General features: G+C 50.7%; 1 protein-coding gene across 1 annotated transcript; it reads right to left on the reverse strand.

The window, feature by feature from the left end:
• Positions 1 to 4,881: 4,881 nt before the first annotated feature.
• LRR1 (leucine rich repeat protein 1) lies at positions 4,882 to 22,061 on the reverse strand. The gene is made up of 4 exons (XM_073350225.2): positions 21,638 to 22,061; positions 16,833 to 16,931; positions 9,160 to 9,887; positions 4,882 to 6,018 (listed from the first exon to the last, which is right to left on the reverse strand). The coding sequence occupies exons 1-4, from the start codon at positions 21,836 to 21,838 to the stop codon at positions 5,766 to 5,768; spliced, it is 1,281 nt and encodes a 426-aa protein (XP_073206326.1). The 5' UTR covers positions 21,839 to 22,061; the 3' UTR covers positions 4,882 to 5,765.

A 22,061-nucleotide genomic window follows, 5' to 3' on the forward strand; every position in this document is an offset into this window, starting at 1 on the left:
CACCCATCCATCCGCATGTGCACAGAACAAAGCCACTGACTTCTGATTGCTTACTTTACTGGTATTATGTTTGAATTTATTCCCTATTGTTTTATTTTCTAAGAAATTAGTAGGGAAATCTGATCACACAATCCCCAGCAGATCAGTGTCCTGTGCTCAGGTAGAGGTAGAACAGAGAGGTAGAGGTGGCATCTGCTTTTCAGTTCTTTTGGCGCGTTAGGCTAGGCAGGGGAGGCCATCTAGAGTAGTTTGTTAATCTGAATAGGGATGTCCCTTTTATCCTCTTGAAAGCTCTTGATGAAACTTTCATGGAGATACTCTGCAAAACTCTCCCGAAGATTTCTAGGGATGGCAATCTTGTATCTTCCACTGCCAAAGAAGACTTTCCCATGGCACTCTGGCATCGTTGCAGTTAACAGCTGGCAGCATATAGGCCCGGCTGGCTTGGGAACATCAGTAGCAGCTGGGATCTCTGAGCCTGCGTCACCCTCAGGAGGGAGATAATGCCAAAAGCACCATTGCCTGTGAAAGTATTCCCACTATTTATTGAACTCTCTCTAAACCCACAGATGGGGATGGGCACTCAGCATTTAAAGCTTCAACTCAACAGAACAGCCCTCCGCCCTGCTAGGCTAGGCCACCTTCACCATAGTTTGAGCTGCAGAGCTCCTGTAGTGAGGCACTCCAATGTTAAAGTGACAATTCTCATTTCTGATTAAAGATATTGATGGGAATAATTTAAGGGAGTTTTGAGACTTCTCTCTCCCTTTTTGTTGTGACTGAAAGATCTAATGGTGCATCTGTCTGTTTTAATCAGCAGCCTCTAGTGGGGTGGCCTAGAGAGATGCACCCAGCACACCTACTGAATGTCTGACGGTGATCAAGATGAGGACTACAGAAGATATGTGCACTCCACAGCCCCCGACTGTGAACACAGGGCTTTGAGGGGCCATATGATTGTGACCATGGACAAAGATCAAGAACGAGGAACACAGGACTTGGAAAGGAAAAAGGACTGAGATGCAGACTGGGAAATAAGCCAGGACATCATGGGTTTGCTCAGGCCACAAACTCAGATGTTGCAGAGAATTACTGACCTACACGCCCAAGGACCCCAGACTCAGCAGCCTTTCCAATCATTGGAGAACTCCATAGTCGATGCTCCCTACACCCCTCAATATCCCCACCCTACTACTCCATACCAGGGGAGAAGGAGAACTAGAGCTACTCATACCAACTGGTGAAAACCACAGGCAGGTGCATGTGAAGCCCCGGCTACTCCATTGTAATGGGTTTTACATAGATGAGGAGGTGTTCACGGTTTAAAACCCCAAGCAAAAATGGAAGTGAAGTATGGTTCACCCTGTTACAGTGTTAGTAAAATGTTTTTAACCTTGAGTTAGTTTGCTCTTAATTTTGTTGCCCATTTCTTTGCACTCGAAGTTCTATTTTTGAAAACTCTGAATATCTTTATGAGTTTACCCCTACCTAGCATTACAGAATTCAGAGTGGGAGGCAAAGAGCCATCCATATTTAATCTCACAAGACACTCTGCAACTGCTGAGCAGATAGTTGAATCTTTCTTTGGGGCTGTCCAGCTGCTCACTGTATGGTTTCACAAGACAGGGAAGCAAGGGGTAGGCTGGGTCACCCAGAATCACTACAGGCATTTCAACATCGCCAGTGGTAATCTGCCGGTCAGGAAAGCATTCCAAAACCTACAAGCTGGGACAAAGTCCTGTGTTCTTAAAGATGCGAGCATCATGCACCTTCCCTGATGAACCCACATCAATATGAGTGAAGCATCCCGATGATCTACAAGCATTTGCATAGATATGGCAAAGTAGCTCTGTCTGTTGGTCTGCACAGTAGCAAGATGGGCTGCTGGCAGAATACAGATGTGTGTATGTGGTCTATTGTCCCATTGCAGTTCAGGTTGCTGAAAATCCATCCATTATTTTCTATATACAACCCAGAGTCATGGTCCTGTGTAGCATAAGACACAATCTCCCTACACTCATGGATTGCAATGGCCCCCCACTGTGGATTTTCCATTTCCAAACTGATTGCCTACAGCAATTCGGCATTGCGAGCTCCCAGAGCATAATTGTCTCCACTTGCAGTGCAGCTTTCATTTTGGTGTCACTGCACTGGATGGCTCAGACCTGCCTTACAATGCAATCCCCCCTATCAGTGCTCATTTCTTGGGCCTCGGAACAGCAATCCACCCTGTGGAGCAGCAACCTGGCTCCCCACCCCTCCAACACAGTGTGTCCCTCAGCATCCAGTACATCTCTGCCTCTTTCTCATTGCAATACTGGTTGTAGTATTACTCATTCAAGCCCTGGAAATATAGGAGAATTGTGCATCTTGTATTAGCAGTGGCCATCCTGTAATTACAATGGCCACCCTACTGATCTCTTCAGGGCCCATATATCTGCCAGAGAGATGGCAAAGACCAAAAAGCAGCAAGAGGGACTGAGAGTTTAAAAAAAATAGAATAAAAAAGGTGCACAAATTATGGAATGTGGAAAGCATTATGGGATGGAGAAAGTGGCATGGTGGGAACTTGACCCCTAAATCCCTTGGTAAAGTGCTGGTATCCCACAAGACATTGAGCAGGACAATGGCACAGGGCATACTGGGATACCTACCTGTCGCACACTGCATTCTACTTCAATGCAGGCACGCGTGGTATGTGCACCAATGCAAGCTCCCAAGCGTGCGTGAGTCAAACTGATACATAAAAGGCATACACAAAAGTTGACATAATTTGCGTTGACCAAACGTTGTAGCGTAGACGGGGCTGTAAAACTAGCTAAAAGGTAGTTTGTGGCAAACGGATCTAGAGCTTTCCTCCCTGATGGAATTCAGTGACAATATTTAAAAGCAACACCCGGAGACTACATTCTGCCACTGCTTTAAAGTAGCTATGTTAGTAGTAGGATAATGCCCCATGCAGCATGCTTCTTTGAGGGTTAAATATCCCTTCCCTCTTCACACACAAGTGCATAGATGGCTGGAGCATTCTAGCACCACTTTGTGGTTACAGAAGGGAATTTTTGTTTTAGTGCAAGCTATGCTTCACATCGGTTGATAAACCTAATAACAAAATGAAGACTTTAGTTGCAGACAAACCTAATCCAGATGTTTGTCAGGATTTTATTTCACCACCTTTACTAGCATTATCTATCACTGCTACTGTTGCACAAAAGCACTGCTCTCACATTTCACCTAGAAGCTGGTGTAAGTTTCTTATTGTAGTTCTCCATCTTTCCATGCTGGAAGTGCTGCATTTCATCACTGCTCTCCTTCAGATGATCAGTTTCCCTGGTTTTCTTTATATTCCTCTGGTCCTGAAGTGAATCTCTATCCTTGCAATTTAGAGCAAACATACACTACCCTCAATTTTGTGGCAGATTGCTGCTGCCTAGTCACAGCCTCTGTGCAATGTGGTATTTACAGTTTTACAGGTACAGTTGTTTGTAGTTATTGTATCAGAGGGTATTTGAACAGCATGGTTTATTTCCATATTTGTAAATGCTTTGTGGCTAAATGAAGACAAACCAATCAGGCTACCTATTAGCAATCTTAAATTCAAATTGTAGATTATTTCTGTAAATTTTATGGGGTGCGGTGAGGATAAACACATTAAAGATTATGAGGCACTCAGATATTACAATAATGGATACCAGGAGTACAATAGCGCTAGGCTAATTTTATCAAGTAAATCCACTTAAAAGGTAGCCAATAGTTAAGTGCCCTTGAAAGTTAGGCTATGTAAAATTGCAGTGTTAGTTAAGTTTGTTTATTTTTTTAAGGTAGAAGGCTAAATGTGAGGTACTAATTACATTTCAAAGAAGTCTCATGTTTGAGAATCCTTAACTTCAAAATTATTTGACCAATTGCTTTCACATTTGCAAAAGAGATTCCAGTCTATTCAGAGTAAATCCCAACATAGTTTCCCCGTGCAAAGTTATAGGGATTTATAATGGAATTCTGGTCACAAGATTAACTAAGGAGCTGCTGCAGACTGTTTCCATGTTTGGGATAAATTTTAATATCTGTAACTCCAAAACAGCTTGACCAGGTTTCTTCATAGTATTAAAAAGTTTTCCTTAGCTTTAAGCATACACCTGGCAATTTTCAAGTCAAAAGTTAAAAAGGACTTGGGCTAAAAGTATTGGAGCACCATAATTGTAAGAGAGAAGTTGGTCTCTCCATAACATATCAAAATAAGTCAACTCACCCAATGTGTTCAGGTTGGATCACGTAGTGTATTTCATGGAATATTCTGATATGTAATCAAAGAACATACAAATGAAAATAAGTCTTCATAGGAAGTTCTCCCAGAATCACATTAAATAAAAATGCAAGTGACTTCTATGAGAACGCAGAAGTTTTTCACCTATTCATGTCTTCCCTTTGGGAAGTCCTTCATGTGCTTCATGGTCACTAAGCGAACTGGTCAAATGACATGTACTCAAATGCCAGCAATACACAGGTGACACTCAGCTCTACCTACTCTTCACTACATATGACCATATCACTACCACCACCATGGCCCAGTGCTTGGATGAGATCAGTTCATGAATAAAGAACAGCTGGCTGAAGCTGAACCCAAGCAACGCAGAGGTGGTGCTGGTGGCAAGAGGAATGGACTTTGGAGTTGCAGTCTCCTTTGGTTGAAGGTTGGAGCTTCTGAGCAATCAAGCCACAGACAAGACATGAATTAGCAGTGTGGAAGCTCTCTAAACATTTCAATATCTTGGTCAAGATAAGAGACTGGGACTAGTGACCGGAAAGCATTAGATGATTATAACGGACAAGTGCAATTGTAACACAAAGCAACATTTGTATAAATTCACATGTGCAAGAAAAAGAATTTCACCATTTAATAATTGAAGTAATCACATAATGAACATCCCAAGAACCTTAAAAATTTGCATGATGCTTAGAAATAGTAAACAATTTAGGTTGTGAATGTGAAGCTGTCATTTCTCTTTCATATGACAGTTATAAAAACACACAAACATTTGTTCAGATAAAAATATCATAATACTGTTTCCTGTTTGAGGTGAGCACCCTATACATGGAATTGTTTATGGAACCGAAAATACCTGAAGAGTGTTTTAGAACTAGTCATGCTCTTTGGCAGCAGAATACTTTGTTGTTCCGCAATAAACTAGCGAGTGAATAGACATAGGACTCCCGCTTGCTGGCAGGAAAGGCACCACACTGTGCTCTTACGAAGGAGAATAGGAGATTCTGGACTAGGAAAAAAGTCTAGTACTCTCTAACTGATAGAATTCAGAGCATCAAGCAAGGGAGGGTGTACAAGATTGACAACAGAAACAAGCAGAAATTCACCCAACTCTCTCCTTCTGGCAAGGAGAGGTCACCTAATCCATTTAAAAAAAAAAGCATAAAGAGAAAAAATAATGAAGCTTTGGAGAATGTTACAGCCATATAAGCAAGCTAAAATGCATTCTTACTAAGAAGATTCAAGTTGGGAGCGATCTCTCTCTCTGCACTAAAGTGATAGCTACTTAAGATTAAAGAAACTTTAAAGCACAGATACACCACATCAGGCTTACGGTGAGAAGGCTTTGTAAGTTTGACATTATTAACTATTTGTAGTGCACATTCAATGGTTTGTCTCCATTTCATAATAGCAAACAAGGACAGCCAAGCAACATTTGATTTCAGAGTCCTCCATCACTGGATGAAACTTCCCACAACAGTGCCTTTGCTGTCCCTTAAGGTCACCTATTACTCTGCAGATATCTATCTAGAAACTGGGAATAACAAGTTAGAGAGCAAAAATAACAGACAATGGGTGCCTCTGTACCTCCCATGTTATCTACAAGGACCACAGTATGAGCTACGTGGTGGAGATTCATGGTCACTGTTGTCTGAATGAAGCAGCTTAGACAGGCACTTCCACATTGACATGTTTTAGCTACTTCCAGATCTTCACAGAGGTGAGAAGGAAGGAGATGACGACTGTAAGGGATTCTGTTGAAAAAGATGAGTTTGTGTGAACATACTGCAACATTAACCAATACCAGTCAAATTTAGTGATTGACACATGCATTGCTAACAATTGTGCCATGAGATAACCCTTTATAAGAGGAAATAAACATAATTCAAATCTGAAAGACCTGTTCATCATCTACAATGACAGACTAGCGTTACAGCCAAGAAAAGTAAATAAATTGCAACCATGTTCCTGGTTGCTCTGTTAAGAATCAGGAACCTGGATCAAGACAGACAGAGTGAAAAAGAGCCAGAGGGCCATGCTGGTTATAAAAAAAAAATCATTACAGTGCTAGGACAGATGCAGGGAGAAAAGAAGAGGGGCAACAAAAATTTAGCCACCACACCACACATTTGCCCTCCCCCCCACACCGGTCAGCAAGGTCTCTGTATGTTCCCCCCCACCCTCCAATCCATTCATAATACATCAAATATCTCAAAGCCGGTGACATAGAAAAGACAGTGATGTCAAATATTACTCTTAGGATAAATTAGATATTTATAAAAACTGCTTTGAAATAAACAAAATGGTAGTATGTCCTAGACACCCTAACTCGGACTTCTTGCTGACTTACCTACTGCTGACTTACCTACCTTCTCTGTCATGACACTCAATAATTACTTCAGATCAAGAACTAGAACCAAGGATTCTCCCTCATGCAATTATTGTTTTAAATAACCATAAGAGACTCTGCCCCCCCAAATTAGTTTGCTGCCTTTGATCTGTTCCCAGTTCCCTCTAATTAGAAGAGTGAAGCCACAGATAATCCAAATTCCGATTTTGCATATGGAATACTATGCTGCTACAAAGTATAAACACAGATCCCAAATATAGTTTAGGGGTTTTGGGAAGGGTTCCTTCTGAGGCCTTGTCTATACTACGGGGGAGACCGTTACGCTACTTCAGCTAAGTGATAACGTAGCTGATGTCAATGTACTTAGATCTACTTACCATAGGGTCCACATTACACTATGTCAATGGGAGACACTCTCCTGTCAAATCCCCATGTGCTTCTCATTCAGGTTGAGTATAGGAGTCCATGGGAGAGCGACCTGTGGTCGATTTAGCGGGTCTAGTGAAGACTCCCTAAATCGACCACCGATGCATTGATCCCCTGGTAAGTGTAGACAAACCCTCAATCTCCCCATATCCTTGGAGTCAATTAGCAGCAATGTATTAAAATGATTATGCTTGGCATATTAACTAAAAGAAGCCCTCCTGAAATCTAACTGGCTAGTGTACTGGCATTAAGTTCTCCAGACAGACCCTACTAAAAGGGAGCTGGTAGCAACCCCTATATTTAGGTTGCTTAGCACTTTTTTGAGAAGTATATACTAGCTTGTCACAAGTGTACTTTGTATTTGGAAGTTGGGAAAAAAAGTATTCACAAAACTTCATCAGGACTGTACTGAGTAACTCACCTGCGAAGGGGAGGTCAGTGGCAGTGAGAATATGAACTAGATATGAGCTAGCCAGTGAGAATATGAGATATGAACTAGTCAGTAAATTCACATTACAAGAGTGTCCCAAATACCCGTAGGTACTTGTAACCTGTACTTCCAGACCAGTGGACAGGGCTTTACAGCTTATATTTTAGAGAGAGGGCTGGAGAAAGATTCCAGAATTTTGATAATCTACATTTTATTTCCCCTTTCTTCTGTCTCTGGGTCCTACGTTAAACCTTCCCCACACCTCTCTTCTAATCCAAACCCCAATTTCTTGTGTAGTCCAGAAGCAGCAGACTCTTACGTCTTGCAGCTTGGGACTTGAGCATTTTTCCTCTGCCTGTCTCCCCTAGGGGTTGTTACTGGGCATGGCAGCTCCACTCCTAACACAGCTGCTGGTTTCTATACAGACCGACAGGCAGTAACATTTAGTTGTTGCACACTGTAGTAGACCCCGGGGAGTACAGATGGCAGACACTGGCCTTGCAGGGAGGCTGCTTATTTCCTGCAAGAGTGAGATAGTAATTATTTTTAGGCCACGTCTACACTGCCCACCAGATTGGCGGGTAGTGATCGATTTATCGCCTCTAGTATAGACGCTATAAATCAATCCCTGATCGCTCCGCCGTCGACTCCGGAACTCCACCAGGGCGAGAGGCGGAAGCGGAGTCTACAGGGGAACGGCGGCTGTCGATCCTGCGCCGCGAGGACACGAAATAAGTGATTCTAAGTCGATCTAAGATACATTGACTTCAGCTACGCTATTCTCATAGCTGAAGTTGCGTATTTTAGATCGACTCTCCCCCCAGTGTAGACCAGGCCTTAGTTACTCAGAGCTGGGTCTTTTCAAGTTAGAGGTGAAAAGCTCCATATCCTAACCCCTAAAGCCAGTTAGCGATCCTGATGCTGCAGTGCTTCAAGAAAGCCAGTGGTAAGGTAGATAGAAACCTCAATTGGAATGATGTAGCTACAGCTATACATTTACCTTCCAAGCAGTCACCTCACATTTAACCAAAATCTTTCCAACGCTGCTCAGATCTTCTTTAAGGCCCTGTCCATACAAAGAGCAGAACAAGCTACAAACACATTTGCAGCTGGCAGTTTCAGTGTGGATCGGTTTCTTTTCCTTTTCAAAAACCAGCATATTAGCAGAAAGTGGATACCCACTAGCAAATATTTAGCATGATTTCTAACATGGGTGTGTGAACACAAGCTGAGTGGCAACCATGCGTGAAAGCAGCCTCAAGCCATAGTGGATAGGACCCAATATGAACTATACACCCACATGACAAAACCTCCCCACAATAGGAACCCTGCACTGGTAATTTCAGAAGAGACCAATATTCATGGAAACAGGTGTATTCTTATAACTTGAGAGAGCAGATGTTCATTTCTGAAACTATACCTGTTCTGTGGATAGAGGGTGTCAATCTACAGGTTTCACTGACCCCCCCCCCCCCCCTTCAAAAGCTTCAAGTTACAGTTAAAACAATCTCAGACTCTCACCAGTATTACACTGAGCCTTGAGAGATGAACTTATATTGAGTTTAAAGGAACTTTTCTGCTACCCTGTAATTTACTGTAATTGCATATGTTAGAAGTCATAAAGTTAAACACTTGCCAGGTTGTTTATCATTCTTTTTCAAAGCTATAGATGAATCATTCTATTCTTACCTGTAATTTACTGTTGCTCTTGCAGCAGATTCTAGTAAAGTTAATGGTATTTTTAGCTGTATGCTGGGAACAAGAGGATTAGGCTGTTCAAAAGGGTTTCCAAAGAGATCTAACTTCTCAAGTGAGAGATTTCTGAAGTCACTGGGCAAAAAAGGAAGCTTATTACGGGCTGCTGACAGGAAGCGCAGTTGACTTAGCTGGCCCATCTTGAACGGCAACCTAATCAACTCATTATCATCCAGCTTTAAGTGAATGAGTTCTTGCAGTTGACAAAACTGAACTGGAAGTGCTTTGATTTTATTTTGGCTGAGGTCCAAAAACTGGAGAGACTTCTGAAGCGTGGAGTTGCACAGAGCTACGCAGAAGGACTCCAAGTGATTGTTGTGCAGATTAAGCTCCTGAAGGCTGACGAGGTCACCAATAGTTTCTGGCAGCTTTTTTATATGATTGTGGCTTAAGTCTAGTTTTCGGAGTTTTTTCAGACAAAGCATTCGCATGTCGACTCGGGCGAGTTTGCAGTATGAGGCCTGCAGTTGTTCGAGGGAGTAAGGGAAATTTTTGGTTAGCGGATAGTCTCGTCTCGACGTAATGATCATCTTAGTTTTAGGTTTTTCAACTTCCGAAGTCTTTGCTGGTACCAAGACTGAGAGCGGCAGGGCTTCAACATCGGTGCCTCGGTGAGCCAGCCTCACTGCTGCAAGGAAGCTCTTTAAATTGCTAGCATTTGCCTACAAAAACAAAAACAGAATAACTCTAAACATTTCACTTTTAAACCTCCTGGACTTGTGCTAGTGCTTTCTAAACTCTTTTGTACAGAAGGGTGTCCAGTGATGCTGAGTCAGCAGAGTAATGAAAATGGCTAGGGGGAAAAAAGAGGCTTAATTCAGGCTTGTTTTGAATTCTCTAGTAACTGTATTTAAGTGCCAATGATAAAAAATTCAGGTAGGGAAGTTACAACCTCCCCTAACCAGTCAGAGCAAACAAAATGCACTACATAGCTCAAAAAAAGAACAAAGCGCAAGAGTTTGAAGCTGAGAATAAGGGTTGGAAAAGGAGGGCAGCAAGTCACAGCTGGAACAGGTTAACATGCCTGTTTCTATAGACTACACACATGGGGTGGAGGGGGAGACAGAGTTTTAAGGCTATAAACAGTGTTTCTGACAGCCCCTAGGCAGGGAGGGAAAAACAAACAAACCAAACACCCACCCCCCCAAAAAAACAAACAAAAAAACAAAGGTTGAGCATGGGTGGCATTTGAAGTTTGAGGCACAATGGAAACTCTGGACTAACAGGTTTAACATCCTTAGAGCAAGTTCAGATGTTCTGAGACAGAGAGGTTAACTGGTTGCCCATAGTCACACAGGAAGCTTCTGGTAGAACCAGGAAGCCTCCCTACTTTTCTGAGGAAACAATCATCCTTGCTTCAGGTTGGGTGCAGCATGATGATAGCACCACTGACATATCACATGGATCAGTTTGAGGAATACCAGATGACTTGCATGTTGAGTAAAGATCTAGCACAACTTTAATAGATTTAAAGGAGATCTGTATTGGTACAGTTGAGGTTAAATAGTATGGCGTCACTTTCAAATGCCTCAGCTCTTTTGAAAGCCTCTCAGTACAGATCTAATCCAAACTACCTCTCACAGAAAATTAACTGGCATGCGGTAAGCAGCCAGATTAAGCTATTACGCACCTCAGAAAAACAAAAAAACCAAAAAGGAAGCAGACGATGAGGTGTTCCCACAGACAACATGCACTTCTCTCTCAAAGCAGGAGAGGAAGAGGAGTCTTGTGCTTCAGAACTGTACAGAGACTTGAAAGATCTATACTCTGTTCCCAGCTCTGACAGCTCTTTGAGAGCTTGGCCACAGTCGCTCAGTCTATATGCTTCAGTTCTCCATCTGTAAAATGGAGGATAGTAATTCCTTTCTTCCAGCCATTGTCTGTTTAGATTGTAAATTCTAGAGGGCAGTGGACTGTCTCTTACTATGTGTCTGAAGCACCCAGCACAGTGGGGCCCTGATCCTGGGGGCCCTTAGGCACTATGGTCATACAGATAAGCCGTATTTGATTAAGATAGCAGTAAGGGCCAAATAAACCTGATTGCACTGCTAACAGTATTACTGGCTTTCTTACTAAGCCCACAAATATCTAATGTAAATTAACTCCCCGTTTAATATCAAAGGTGGCAAATCAAATCTGAACATAAGAAAAAATATCCCCCCGATCATTGGGGAAGTGGGTAGATTTGTTGTGACTATACACCAGAGAACAAAAGTTATAGGTAAGATTTCCTTTGCTCTAGAAGTGGATATCACAGCAGATGCCAACTCTTGGAAACTAAGCAGCTCTGGGATGCCAGAGGCTGAAGGTAAAACATTCTGCAACTTCAAGATGACAATACCTTGTCTTTTGGTGTCTCAAAAAGAAAATCCTACCACATTGTCTAAGCAAAGTTAGTATGATACCCCTAAACAAGAACAAGTTGAGGAGAAAACCCAAAAAGACATGCCTATGCAAATAAAATAGGCAAATGGCTACTCTCAGAAGTGCTCAGGATCCTGTGATAGTAATAAGTGAAAACTGGAATCAAAATATCAGAGTCCCAGCAATAAAAAAGGCTATTGTAAAAGTAAGCAGTCTGTGTTGCTGCCCTACAAATCTCTCGGACCGGAACTGATCTGAAGCTGGCTACGTAAGTAGACATTCCTTGGATCTAATGATTCCTTCTAATGATCTTTTGCTCCAGGGTTATAAAATAAAGCACTGGATGGATGTTCCAAAGATCTTCAGTCTACTCCAGAGAAATTAGGAACCTGTCTACAACAAGGTTATGAAAGAGAACATTACCAGAAAGGATATGGAAATATTGTTGGCAGGGAGATTGACTAGTTAAGCTAGAATTCTCACTTTTGGAAAGAATCTAGGATGAATCCCCTCGGGTAGACAGTGCCCTCTGCCCCCTTCAGGCTATGATGGGCCAAGCCTTGCACTGCAGTCCCACATCCTGCTTAGCAGCACGGGGCAGGGAGGCAGGTTCTGGGAGACCAGCCCAAGGGTGCTGGGGTTTGGGCAGATTCCTCCCTCTTAGGGCCTAGGACTGTGTTTTGCTAGGGACATTCAGCAATCACACCCCCACTCTGTTGCCATAAAAAAAAATATGTGCCAGCTCCATAAGTAACCTGTCCCCTCACCTCCAGGAGCTCTCCTGGACGGGGCTGCTGTTGAGTCTCTGGCAGGAGGCTCTTCTTCTACAGGCTGCACAGAGGTTTGTCTTCTCCAGGAAGGTGTGGGACATGGAAGATGTTCCTAGCCCTGAAGAAGCTGGTGGGCTTGGACCAGGCTCCAGTCAGAGATAAGAACATGCTTGTAGGACTGTAGTCCATGAACCAGTCTCTGCAGAACAGATTTGCCAAGGGGTCCAGTATAATACGAAAATTGTTATCTGAGGGGACAGGAACACAGGGAAAAAATCATACTCTAGCACTGACTCCAGGGGAAGAATTTTGTTGAGGAATATATTCCTACTCAGGAGATCGAAGTCACCAGCATCCACTGGAACTATGAAACCAATGATGATATCATGAAGGCTGTTGTCTGGGATGTAGCTGACAAAGGAAAATACAAAGCCAGAGCACCACTAATTCTTAAAGAATTTAGAGTGGATGTGTTCCTAGATCGTGAAGCTCATTCTAGAAGCTGAAATCACTGTCATCTGAAAATCTGAACTCAAAATTAGAGTGGCTCAGAAGGGGGTTGCATCAGTTTTGTGAAATGTCAACATTCACCTACAATGAAACATGGAGCTTTTTAATAAAAGGTTTTAAATGTAATAAGCAGCTCATGATTTACCTTCAACTGCTTCACGGAATGCTGAAGTTAGCCACTAAATAAACTCTAAATGGATACTGTAACCTAGATTGACAGATGAAGTCAGTCAAGCAGTTTTTCTGTAGATATGTAATGAAATCCAAATGGGTCTTTAAGCCACACACATTTTCCACTTCAATTTTTATACCTCTTGTAAACCTCTGAGCCGCCAGCAGGCCTTCAGCCTTTTGCTCAGAAACAAACCTTTGGATTTGTACCATTTCAGAATCAATACTGAGAGAGAAGGACCTTCAATCAGGATGCAAAGAATAATCCTGGGGGCATTCTGCGCCATTAAAAATTCTGCAAATTTTATTTGTCAAAATAATACTACATAATCACGCCAGTTTCAATTATTTTGGTAATTTATTTCAATACACCTGTCAGCAAGTATGTCTGCAACAGTACAGAGACACAAAAAAGTTCCCCCAGGAGTAAAGAGTTAAAGAAACCCCGATGACAACCCAGTTCCTGTTTCTCTACCCCCTCCCCCACCACCCCACCTGCAGGGTCACCCCCGCCAATACACCCGAACCACCTCCTCTCCAGAGCCCAGCTGCCAGGAACCCTCGAGCTCCGTGGTTCTCAAACTGTGGGTCGAGACCCCAAAGTGGGTTGTGGCCCCATTTTAATGGGGTCGCCAGGGCTGGCTTAGACTTGCTGGGGCCCAGGTTCAAAGCCTAAGACCAAGGGCTTCAGCCCTGGGTGTCAGGGTTAAGGTTACAGGCCCCCTGCCTGGGGCTGAAGCCCTTGGGCTTTGGCTTTGCCCCCCCACTCCGGATGGGCTAAGGGTTTGGTCCCCCCTCTTGTAGTAATTGTTGTCAGAAGGGGGTCGCAGTGCAATGAAGTTTGAGAACCCCTGCTCTAGCTCCCTCTCCCTCCCTCCCTCCAGCAGGGTCTTCTATGTGCAAGTTGGGCTCTGCAGAGTAGAGTGGCCCCTAGTGATGGCCAGCAGCACTGCAGCCCATTTCTGTGGGGGAAGGGAACCTCTGCATGCACGTTAATTTCTGCAAAATTCTGCATTGCACCGTGGCGCAGAATTCCCGCAGGAGTAAAAGCAGCACACTGGCTCTGAATGATCTTATGTGACAAAGTTTTCCTCCTACACAGGATGCAGCCATCGTTATCACAATTGTGAATCAGAAGAATTCGCAAGTCCTTCCCCTACTGCAGATTTTCCCTATATCAACACACAGACAGTGCATCTGAGAGGTCAGTTATCAGAATGCAGAGAAAAAGTGTGTTTTATCACCACCACATCCAGCACATTCTATCAGTTAAACAAACACAGCTCAATCGTCAGGCCGAATACTCTCAGCAACGATGTTCCTGAAACTTGCAGGTTCAGATCAATCCTCTCTGCTAGATCCATGAGTTGTGGATCCCTTCTTGGTAAAATAATTCTTGTAACTATTTATACCTAGCAGGGCTCCTATGTACTCTGGTTATCCTTGAGAAACAATCTAAGACTGAATAGTTTAATATGAACCCTAACTCCAGCATGACAGTGGTAGGACAGGCAGGTGCCATTCAATGGCTTGTAAAATCACATCTGATCACTCAGTCATCCTGACAGGGAAATTATGGACTCCTACCAACCAGCCACACGGCACAGCCACACGGCACAGCCACACGGCACAGCCACACGGCACAGCCACACGGCACAGCCACACGGCACAGCCACACGGCACAGCCACACACAAGATCTGCCAAAACCACCACCTTTAAAGAAACATCCTACTGAAAGTGGAAAGGCACTACATGCTCTATCAATGCCAGAAACAGACTTCAACCCTAACATAAATAATTGTTGGTCTTATAAAGGAGGAAGGTGAGACAGGACAGAGTCAGCCCTAAAATGAACAGAATTATATTGTTTTAAATTAATTTAAAGCATCATTTTAATTAAATTTAACACATTTAATTTTTTTTTTTTAAATACTGTATCCACCAAACTGAAGTGCTAAGGTTTTGAATGGCTTCAGAAGTGAGTGGAGGCACGAAGTCCTCAGATACCAAGGTGATGAGCGCTGTATAAATGGACAGGCAGGCAAGGAGGTTGGGGGTAGAACTGGTAGGTGAGAAACTCCCTGCCCCCATAAGCAAAACCATTTTCAGGGGCTGGAAGTGCTGGTTCAATGGGTTCTTCCCAGAACCTCCAGCTCTCAGAAGCTTACTGTTCGAATCCATTAAACAGATAAATAAATGCTTATTGCAAGGATGTTATCAAGTGTTCCTAGCATTGCTTCTAAGGTTTCAACTTTTCTGTAAGGCTACTGAAGCTATTTTTCTGTTCACAAGGACCATAAGCTGTTATTAAATTTAATTCTCTGAACAACTTTTCTTCAAAGATAGAATATATTTTCCTCATAGTACCTACATTTCCTTCTTCGCATAAATCCAAAAATGGACTTCATTTAGATTAGAGACTCAGGAATACAGCACACAAGCGGAAGGGCACCGGGAACCAGTGCGGCTTCCTAAACAAAAGGGTAAACAATCTACTTTTCTTCTAGCCACACAACCTAATTTTGAGATTTTAGAAAAATAATCCTAGAAAGATTCGAGGTTTTCCTAAATTTTGCATCAGTTCTAGACAGGCATTAATTGAGCAATAAGAGAGACAGCAAATGTATTGCTGGTACATTAACAGAGGCCTCTAATTTTGCAGCACAAGCTGAATAATCATTTTAACAGTGCATTATTCATACATTCACAGAAGCATTGAAGCAATTGTAAGGAAAATCCATGTAGTAAGCTGTTTTGGAAAAGAGACAACGTAACGTGGGAGGAGTAACGGAGGACTGGCTAGATGAAAAATAAAGAAAGAGATAAGGGATGCTGCTTTTTAAAGGAAAGAGGAGAGAAAAAACACTAGACAAATGAGGAAACCGAGTGGCAGAGATAGAACAGCGGGGATTTGGAAAAACAAAGGAAAGAAAGTTAACGTATCAAAGCAAAAGCAGCAGGGCTCAGCTTTTTCTGCAAAATGAGGGGATAACCCAAAGATCCCTCCCCATTTTAAGATATATATAACAAGTTAATTATATTTCTGAATAATCTCAGACCATATATCCAAAGGCTATTCCTTTGTGCCTGGTTAAGTTTGTGGGCCCCCAAAATAATTGTCTGGCAGGCCCAAATTGCTAAGACTAACACTGATTACAGCCTAAATTTTCCTTTAAAAACATTAGGGAAAATTGCTCAGGTATCTGCATTGTGACTTTTCATTCACTCTGAATAGAGAGATGCCTTATACAGTATAAAGGCAGACAGAAGCAAATGACATCCTGTCAAACTTCCTGGCTTGAGCATTTATACTCTATATGACATCAGTACAATACAGTTTTATTTCTATACAGCAGACTTCATACAGATCACCCCAGAATACTTTCTAGTCCAGATATTGCTTTGGACAACAAGCAATTAAAGCCATGCAAACAAATATGCACAGGCACGTAGGTTATGGAACACTTAACTGTGGAAACCTAGCTAAGGCTGGTCTAGTGCCAGTGCCATGAACTCCTACACAGGGGATCCACCTCTAACACCAGATTGAGACCTCACACTACATGCACCAATAGGTGCCGCGAATGCTGTAGAGTCAGAACGCATGTCAGGTAAGAAAACACCTCAGGAAGGTTTTATACGCCAACTTTTCCAGGGCTTGACATGTGTTTACTAGCTACAGAAAGAGCAACATTCAAGACCACAGAAAAAAGGGAGGGGTCTCCCAGTGAACCACCCACATAAAATAAAAGAAAGCCAGACAGAAAGCTAGCCCGCTATCAGTTCTCTACCTTGCTGAGACAGACATCCACTGCAGGTTCCTTCAGACGAACAGTAGCTTTCCCTTCCTCCACAAATTTGGTGAAGAACTGCTCAATGTTCTCCTTCAACTGTTGAAAGAAAGAGAGGAAAAAAGTGGAGAGCTTGAGTGTAAAGTCTTCCCAAGAAATCAGGGGGTATTTAATTTTGGTTAAAACAACAGTAAAAGCACCTTTCAAGATACAGTTTCAAAGTATAATTGAGCTTAATAACTATTCCTGGTGTAGTACTAAGTACACAATTTCTTTTTTCTTTATCTAGTACAAATCAAGTTTGCAAATCCTTACCATGTAAATAACAGAGAGATCACTACAACAGTGACCTTTCATTTAGAGAAACATTATATAGTAACAATAATCAGATCTCTCTATTTTACAAGTTATTGCCATATTACAGAATGAGCATATTTACACATCCCAAGACATGTCATTTCTAAAAGTCTTTGCTCAATTTATTACATACATTTAACAACCCAGGCATAGCTATCAAATGTCAATATTAAAAAACACAATGTTTCTAATGCAGACATAGGAATCTTGTAGGGATGGAGAACACACTTGAGCTTTGCTAGTGCCTAAGTGAAAAGCACAACCAGATACCCAATGTTGTGCTGTTCTGTAACCTCTATTGAAAATGTTCAGCTATATCTGGACTAACAAGAAGTTGAATACATACAGTCCCATCTGATTTTAGAGCCTGTTTAATTTAAGTTTAGTTTCTTCAGGATACTCTGTCTACTGAACAGTCATGTGGCTAGCTGGCAGAATCACACAATGAAAGGGACATTAACTCAAGTCGTACTTTTGTCTGAAATGTTTACATGCTATTGTTATGAAGACCAAGAATTGCCAAGATCCCAAAAGGTAATGGCTTGGAGTGGTTAGTCTCAGTTCATTCATTTTGCAGACAGGCAGCTTCCCCTTCCCTGAATGGGTTGTTCTCATTGCATCAGAAGAACCACTTTCAAAAGAGAGGAAAAGGGGAGGGAGAAGCCCCTGACTCTGAGAGAGAGCTAAGGCGCTGGTGTACGCAGGTACCACTCTCCAGCCATGCCTCGAAAGGGACCATTGTTTCACAGCACTCTCAGGGGTGCCACCTGCAGGGAGACGGGGCGGGCGTCTCACCTTAGGTAGCCCGGGTGCTGTGGTTATAGGAAATCTTACCCCCTACCCGGCTCGGTGAAGTCACACTGGGTCCAGTGTGTGCAGGTCTCCCCTTGTACCTTGCCCTGGGAGGGGACAGAGTCTCCCCTTGTACCTGACGCAGCCCAAAGAAGAGAAGGAGCCGGTGACTATTACCTGGACGAGGGTTGGGGAGTCTCCCCTCGGGCCGGGCCCGGCCCGGCCCCAGGGGAGAGAGGGCGGAGGCGGGGGGGGGGGTCTCCCCTCGGGCCGGGCCCCGGGGGGGGAGAGGGCGGAGGCGGGGGGGGGGTCTCCCCTCGGGCCGGGCCCCGGGGGGGGGAGAGGGCGGAGGCGGGGGGGGGGTCTCCCCTCGGGCCGGGCCCCGGGGGGGGGAGAGGGCGGAGGCGGGGGGGGGGGTCTCCCCTCGGGCCGGGCCCCGGGGGGGGGAGAGGGCGGAGGCGGGGGGGGGTCTCCCCTCGGGCCGGGCCCCGGGGGGGGGGAGAGGGCGGAGGCGGGGGGGGTCTCCCCTCGGGCCGGGCCCCGGGGGGGGGGAGAGGGCGGAGGCGGGGGGGGGTCTCCCCTCGGGCCGGGCCCCGGGGGGGGGGAGAGGGCGGAGGCGGGTCTCCCCTCGGGCCGGGCCCCGGGGGGGGGGAGAGGGCGGAGGCGGGGGGGGTCTCCCCTCGGGCCGGGCCCCGCGGGGGGGGGAGGGCGGAGGCGGGGGGGGTCTCCCCTCGGGCCGGGCCCCGCGGGGGGGGGAGGGCGGAGGCGGGGGGGGTCTCCCCTCGGGCCGGGCCCCGCGGGGGGGGGAGGGCGGAGGCGGGGGGGGTCTCCCCTCGGGCCGGGCCCGGCCCGGCCCCGGGGGAGAGAGGGCGGAGGCGGGGGGGGGTCTCCCCTCGGGCCGGGCCCCGGGGGGGGGGGAGGGCGGAGGCAGGGGGGGGTCTCCCCTCGGGCCGGGCCCCGGGGGGGGGGGGAGGGCGGAGGCGGGTCTCCCCTCGGGCCGGGCCCCGCGGGGGGGGGAGGGCGGAGGCGGGGGGGGGTCTCCCCTCGGGCCGGGCCCCGCGGGGGGGGGGAGGGCGGAGGCGGGGGGGGGGTCTCCCCTCGGGCCGGGCCCCGGGGGGGGGGGGAGGGCGGAGGCGGGGGGGGGGTCTCCCCTCGGGCCGGGCCCCGGGGGGGGGGGGAGGGCGGAGGCGGGGGGGGGGTCTCCCCTCGGGCCGGGCCCCGGGGGGGGGGGGAGGGCGGAGGCGGGGGGGGGGTCTCCCCTCGGGCCGGGCCCCGGGGGGGGGGGGGAGGGCGGAGGCGGGGGGGGGGTCTCCCCTCGGGCCGGGCCCCGGGGGGGGGGGGGGAGGGCGGAGGCGGGGGGGGGGTCTCCCCTCGGGCCGGGCCCCGGGGGGGGGGGGGAGGGCGGAGGCGGGGGGGGGGGTCTCCCCTCGGGCCGGGCCCCGGGGGGGGGGGAGGGCGGAGGCGGGGGGGGGGGGTCTCCCCTCGGGCCGGGCCCCGGGGGGGGGGGAGGGCGGAGGCGGGGGGGGGGGTCTCCCCTCGGGCCGGGCCCCGGGGGGGGGGGGAGGGCGGAGGCGGGGGGGGGGGTCTCCCCTCGGGCCGGGCCCCGGGGGGGGGGGGGAGGGCGGAGGCGGGGGGGGGGGGTCTCCCCTCGGGCCGGGCCCCGGGGGGGGGGGGGAGGGCGGAGGCGGGGGGGGGGTCTCCCCTCGGGCCGGGCCCCGGGGGGGGGGGGGAGGGCGGAGGCGGGGGGGGGGGTCTCCCCTCGGGCCGGGCCCCGGGGGGGGGGGGGAGAGCGGAGGCGGGGGGGGGTCTCCCCTCGGGCCGGGCCCCGGGGGGGGGGGGGAGAGCGGAGGCGGGGGGGGGTCTCCCCTCGGGCCGGGCCCCGGGGGGGGGGGGGGGGGAGAGCGGAGGCGGGGGGGGAGAGCGGAGGCGGGGGGGGGTCTCCCCTCGGGCCGGGCCCCGGGGGGGGGGGGGAGAGCGGAGGCGGGGGGGGGGGTCTCCCCTCGGGCCGGGCCCCGGGGGGGGGGGGGGAGAGCGGAGGCGGGGGGGGGTCTCCCCTCGGGCCGGGCCCCGGGGGGGGGGGGAGAGCGGAGGCGGGGGGGGGTCTCCCCTCGGGCCGGGCCCCGGGGGGGGGGGGAGAGCGGAGGCGGGGGGGGGTCTCCCCTCGGGCCGGGCCCCGGGGGGGGGGGGGGAGAGCGGAGGCGGGGGGGGGTCTCCCCTCGGGCCGGGCCCCGGGGGGGGGGGGGGGAGAGCGGAGGCGGGGGGGGGTCTCCCCTCGGGCCGGGCCCCGGGGGGGGGGGGGGGAGAGCGGAGGCGGGGGGGGGTCTCCCCTCGGGCCGGGCCCCGGGGGGGGGGGGGGAGAGCGGAGGCGGGGGGGGTCTCCCCTCGGGCCGGGCCCCGGGGGGGGGGGGGAGAGCGGAGGCGGGGGGGGTCTCCCCTCGGGCCGGGCCCCGGGGGGGGGGGGGAGAGCGGAGGCGGGGGGGGGTCTCCCCTCGGGCCGGGCCCCGGGGGGGGGGGGAGAGCGGAGGCGGGGGGGGGTCTCCCCTCGGGCCGGGCCCCGGGGGGGGGGGAGAGCGGAGGCGGGGGGGGTCTCCCCTCGGGCCGGGCCCCGGGGGGGGGGGGGGAGGGCGGAGGCGGGGGGGGTCTCCCCTCGGGCCGGGCCCCGGGGGGGGGGGGGAGGGCGGAGGCGGGGGGGGTCTCCCCTCGGGCCGGGCCCCGGGGGGGGGGAGGGCGGAGGCGGGGGGGGTCTCCCCTCGGGCCGGGCCCCGGGGGGGGGGAGGGCGGAGGCGGGGGGGGTCTCCCCTCGGGCCGGGCCCGGCGGGGGGGAGGGCGGAGGCGGGGGGGGTCTCCCCTCGGGCCGGGCCCGGCGGGGGGGAGGGCGGAGGCGGGTCACCCGTCGGGCCGGCCCCGGGGGGGGAGGGGAGAGATGAATGTGGGGGGGTCTCCCCTCGGGCCCGGGGGAGGGCGGAGGCGGGGGGGTCTCCCGTCGGGCCGGCCCCGGGGGGGGAGGGGAGAGACGAATGGCGGAGGTGGGGGGGTCTCCCCTCGGGCCCGGGGGGGAGAGGGCGGAGGCGGGGGGGGAGGGCGGAGGCGGGGGGTGTATCCCCTCGGGCCGGGCCCGGCCCCGGGGGAGAGAGGGCGGAGGTGGGGGGGGTCTCCCCTCGGGCCGGGCCCGGCGGGGGGGAGGGCGGAGGCGGGGGGGTCTCCCCTCGGGCCGGGCCCGGCGGGGGGGAGGGCGGAGGCGGGGGGGTCTCCCCTCGGGCCGGGCCCGGCGGGGGGGAGGGCGGAGGCGGGGGGGTCTCCCCTCGGGCCGGGGCCGGCGGGGGGGGAGGGCGGAGGCGGGGGGGGAGGGCGGAGGCGGGGGGGTCTCCCCTCGGGCCGGGCCCCGGGGGGGGGGGAGGGCGGAGCCGGGGGGGGAGGGGAGAGGCGAATGGCGGAGGTGGGGGGGTCTCCCCTCGGGCCCGGGGGGGAGAGGGCGGAGGCGGGGGGGGAGGGCGGAGGCGGGGGGGTCTCCCCTCGGGCCGGGCCCGGCGGGGGGGAGGGCGGAGGCGGGGGGGTCTCCCCTCGGGCCGGGCCCGGGGGGGGAGGGGAGAGGCGAATGGCGGAGGTGGGGGGGTCTCCCCTCGGGCCCGGGGGGGAGGGCGGAGGCGGGGCCTCACCTTGTACCTGGCCCCGGCCCGGTCCCGCGCGGTGCAGACCATCAGGTAGACGCCGTGGCCGGCGCCGGGCCCCCCGCGGCCGGGCGGCCTGTCGGGCTGCCGGCCCAGGGAGAGCAGCGCGCGGGCGCCCTTGGCCCGGCCCCGCAGGCCGCAGGCGGGCAGCAGGCGGCTCCGCACCTCCACCTCGCACTGCAGCCTCATGCCCGGCCCGCTCAGGCAGCGCGCGCCCGCCCGCCCGGGGGTCCTGCGGCCGCTCGGGCTCCCGGCGCAGCCTGGCGGAGCCGCCCGCGCGCTGCCTGACTCCTGTAGGCCCTCCCTCCGCTGGGGCTTCGTCTGTGCGGCGCGTTTGCCACGACGGGGCCCGAGCTGCGGTCTCCGCCCCGGCCAGGGACCCCCTGGGCGAGAGCGGGGGCCGCCTGGCTGC

The sequence above is a fragment of the Lepidochelys kempii genome, chromosome 6 (genome assembly GCF_965140285.1).
Source record: "Lepidochelys kempii isolate rLepKem1 chromosome 6, rLepKem1.hap1, whole genome shotgun sequence".
Lineage (NCBI taxonomy): Eukaryota > Metazoa > Chordata > Testudines > Cheloniidae > Lepidochelys > Lepidochelys kempii.

What these genes read in the sequence shown, in the direction of transcription:
- LRR1 (XM_073350225.2), bottom strand. Translation starts at nt 21,838, where the DNA reads ATGAGGCTGCAGTGCGAGGTGGAGGTGCGGAGCCGCCTGCTGCCCGCC. An exon ending in GGGCCGGGGCCAGGTACAAG is followed by an intron (nt 16,932 to 21,637) that starts GTGAGGCCCCGC and finishes TTCTTTCAACAG; the next exon opens with TTGAAGGAGAACATTGAGCA. An exon ending in TGGATGTCTGTCTCAGCAAG is followed by an intron (nt 9,888 to 16,832) that starts GTAGAGAACTGA and finishes TTGTTTTTGTAG; the next exon opens with GCAAATGCTAGCAATTTAAA.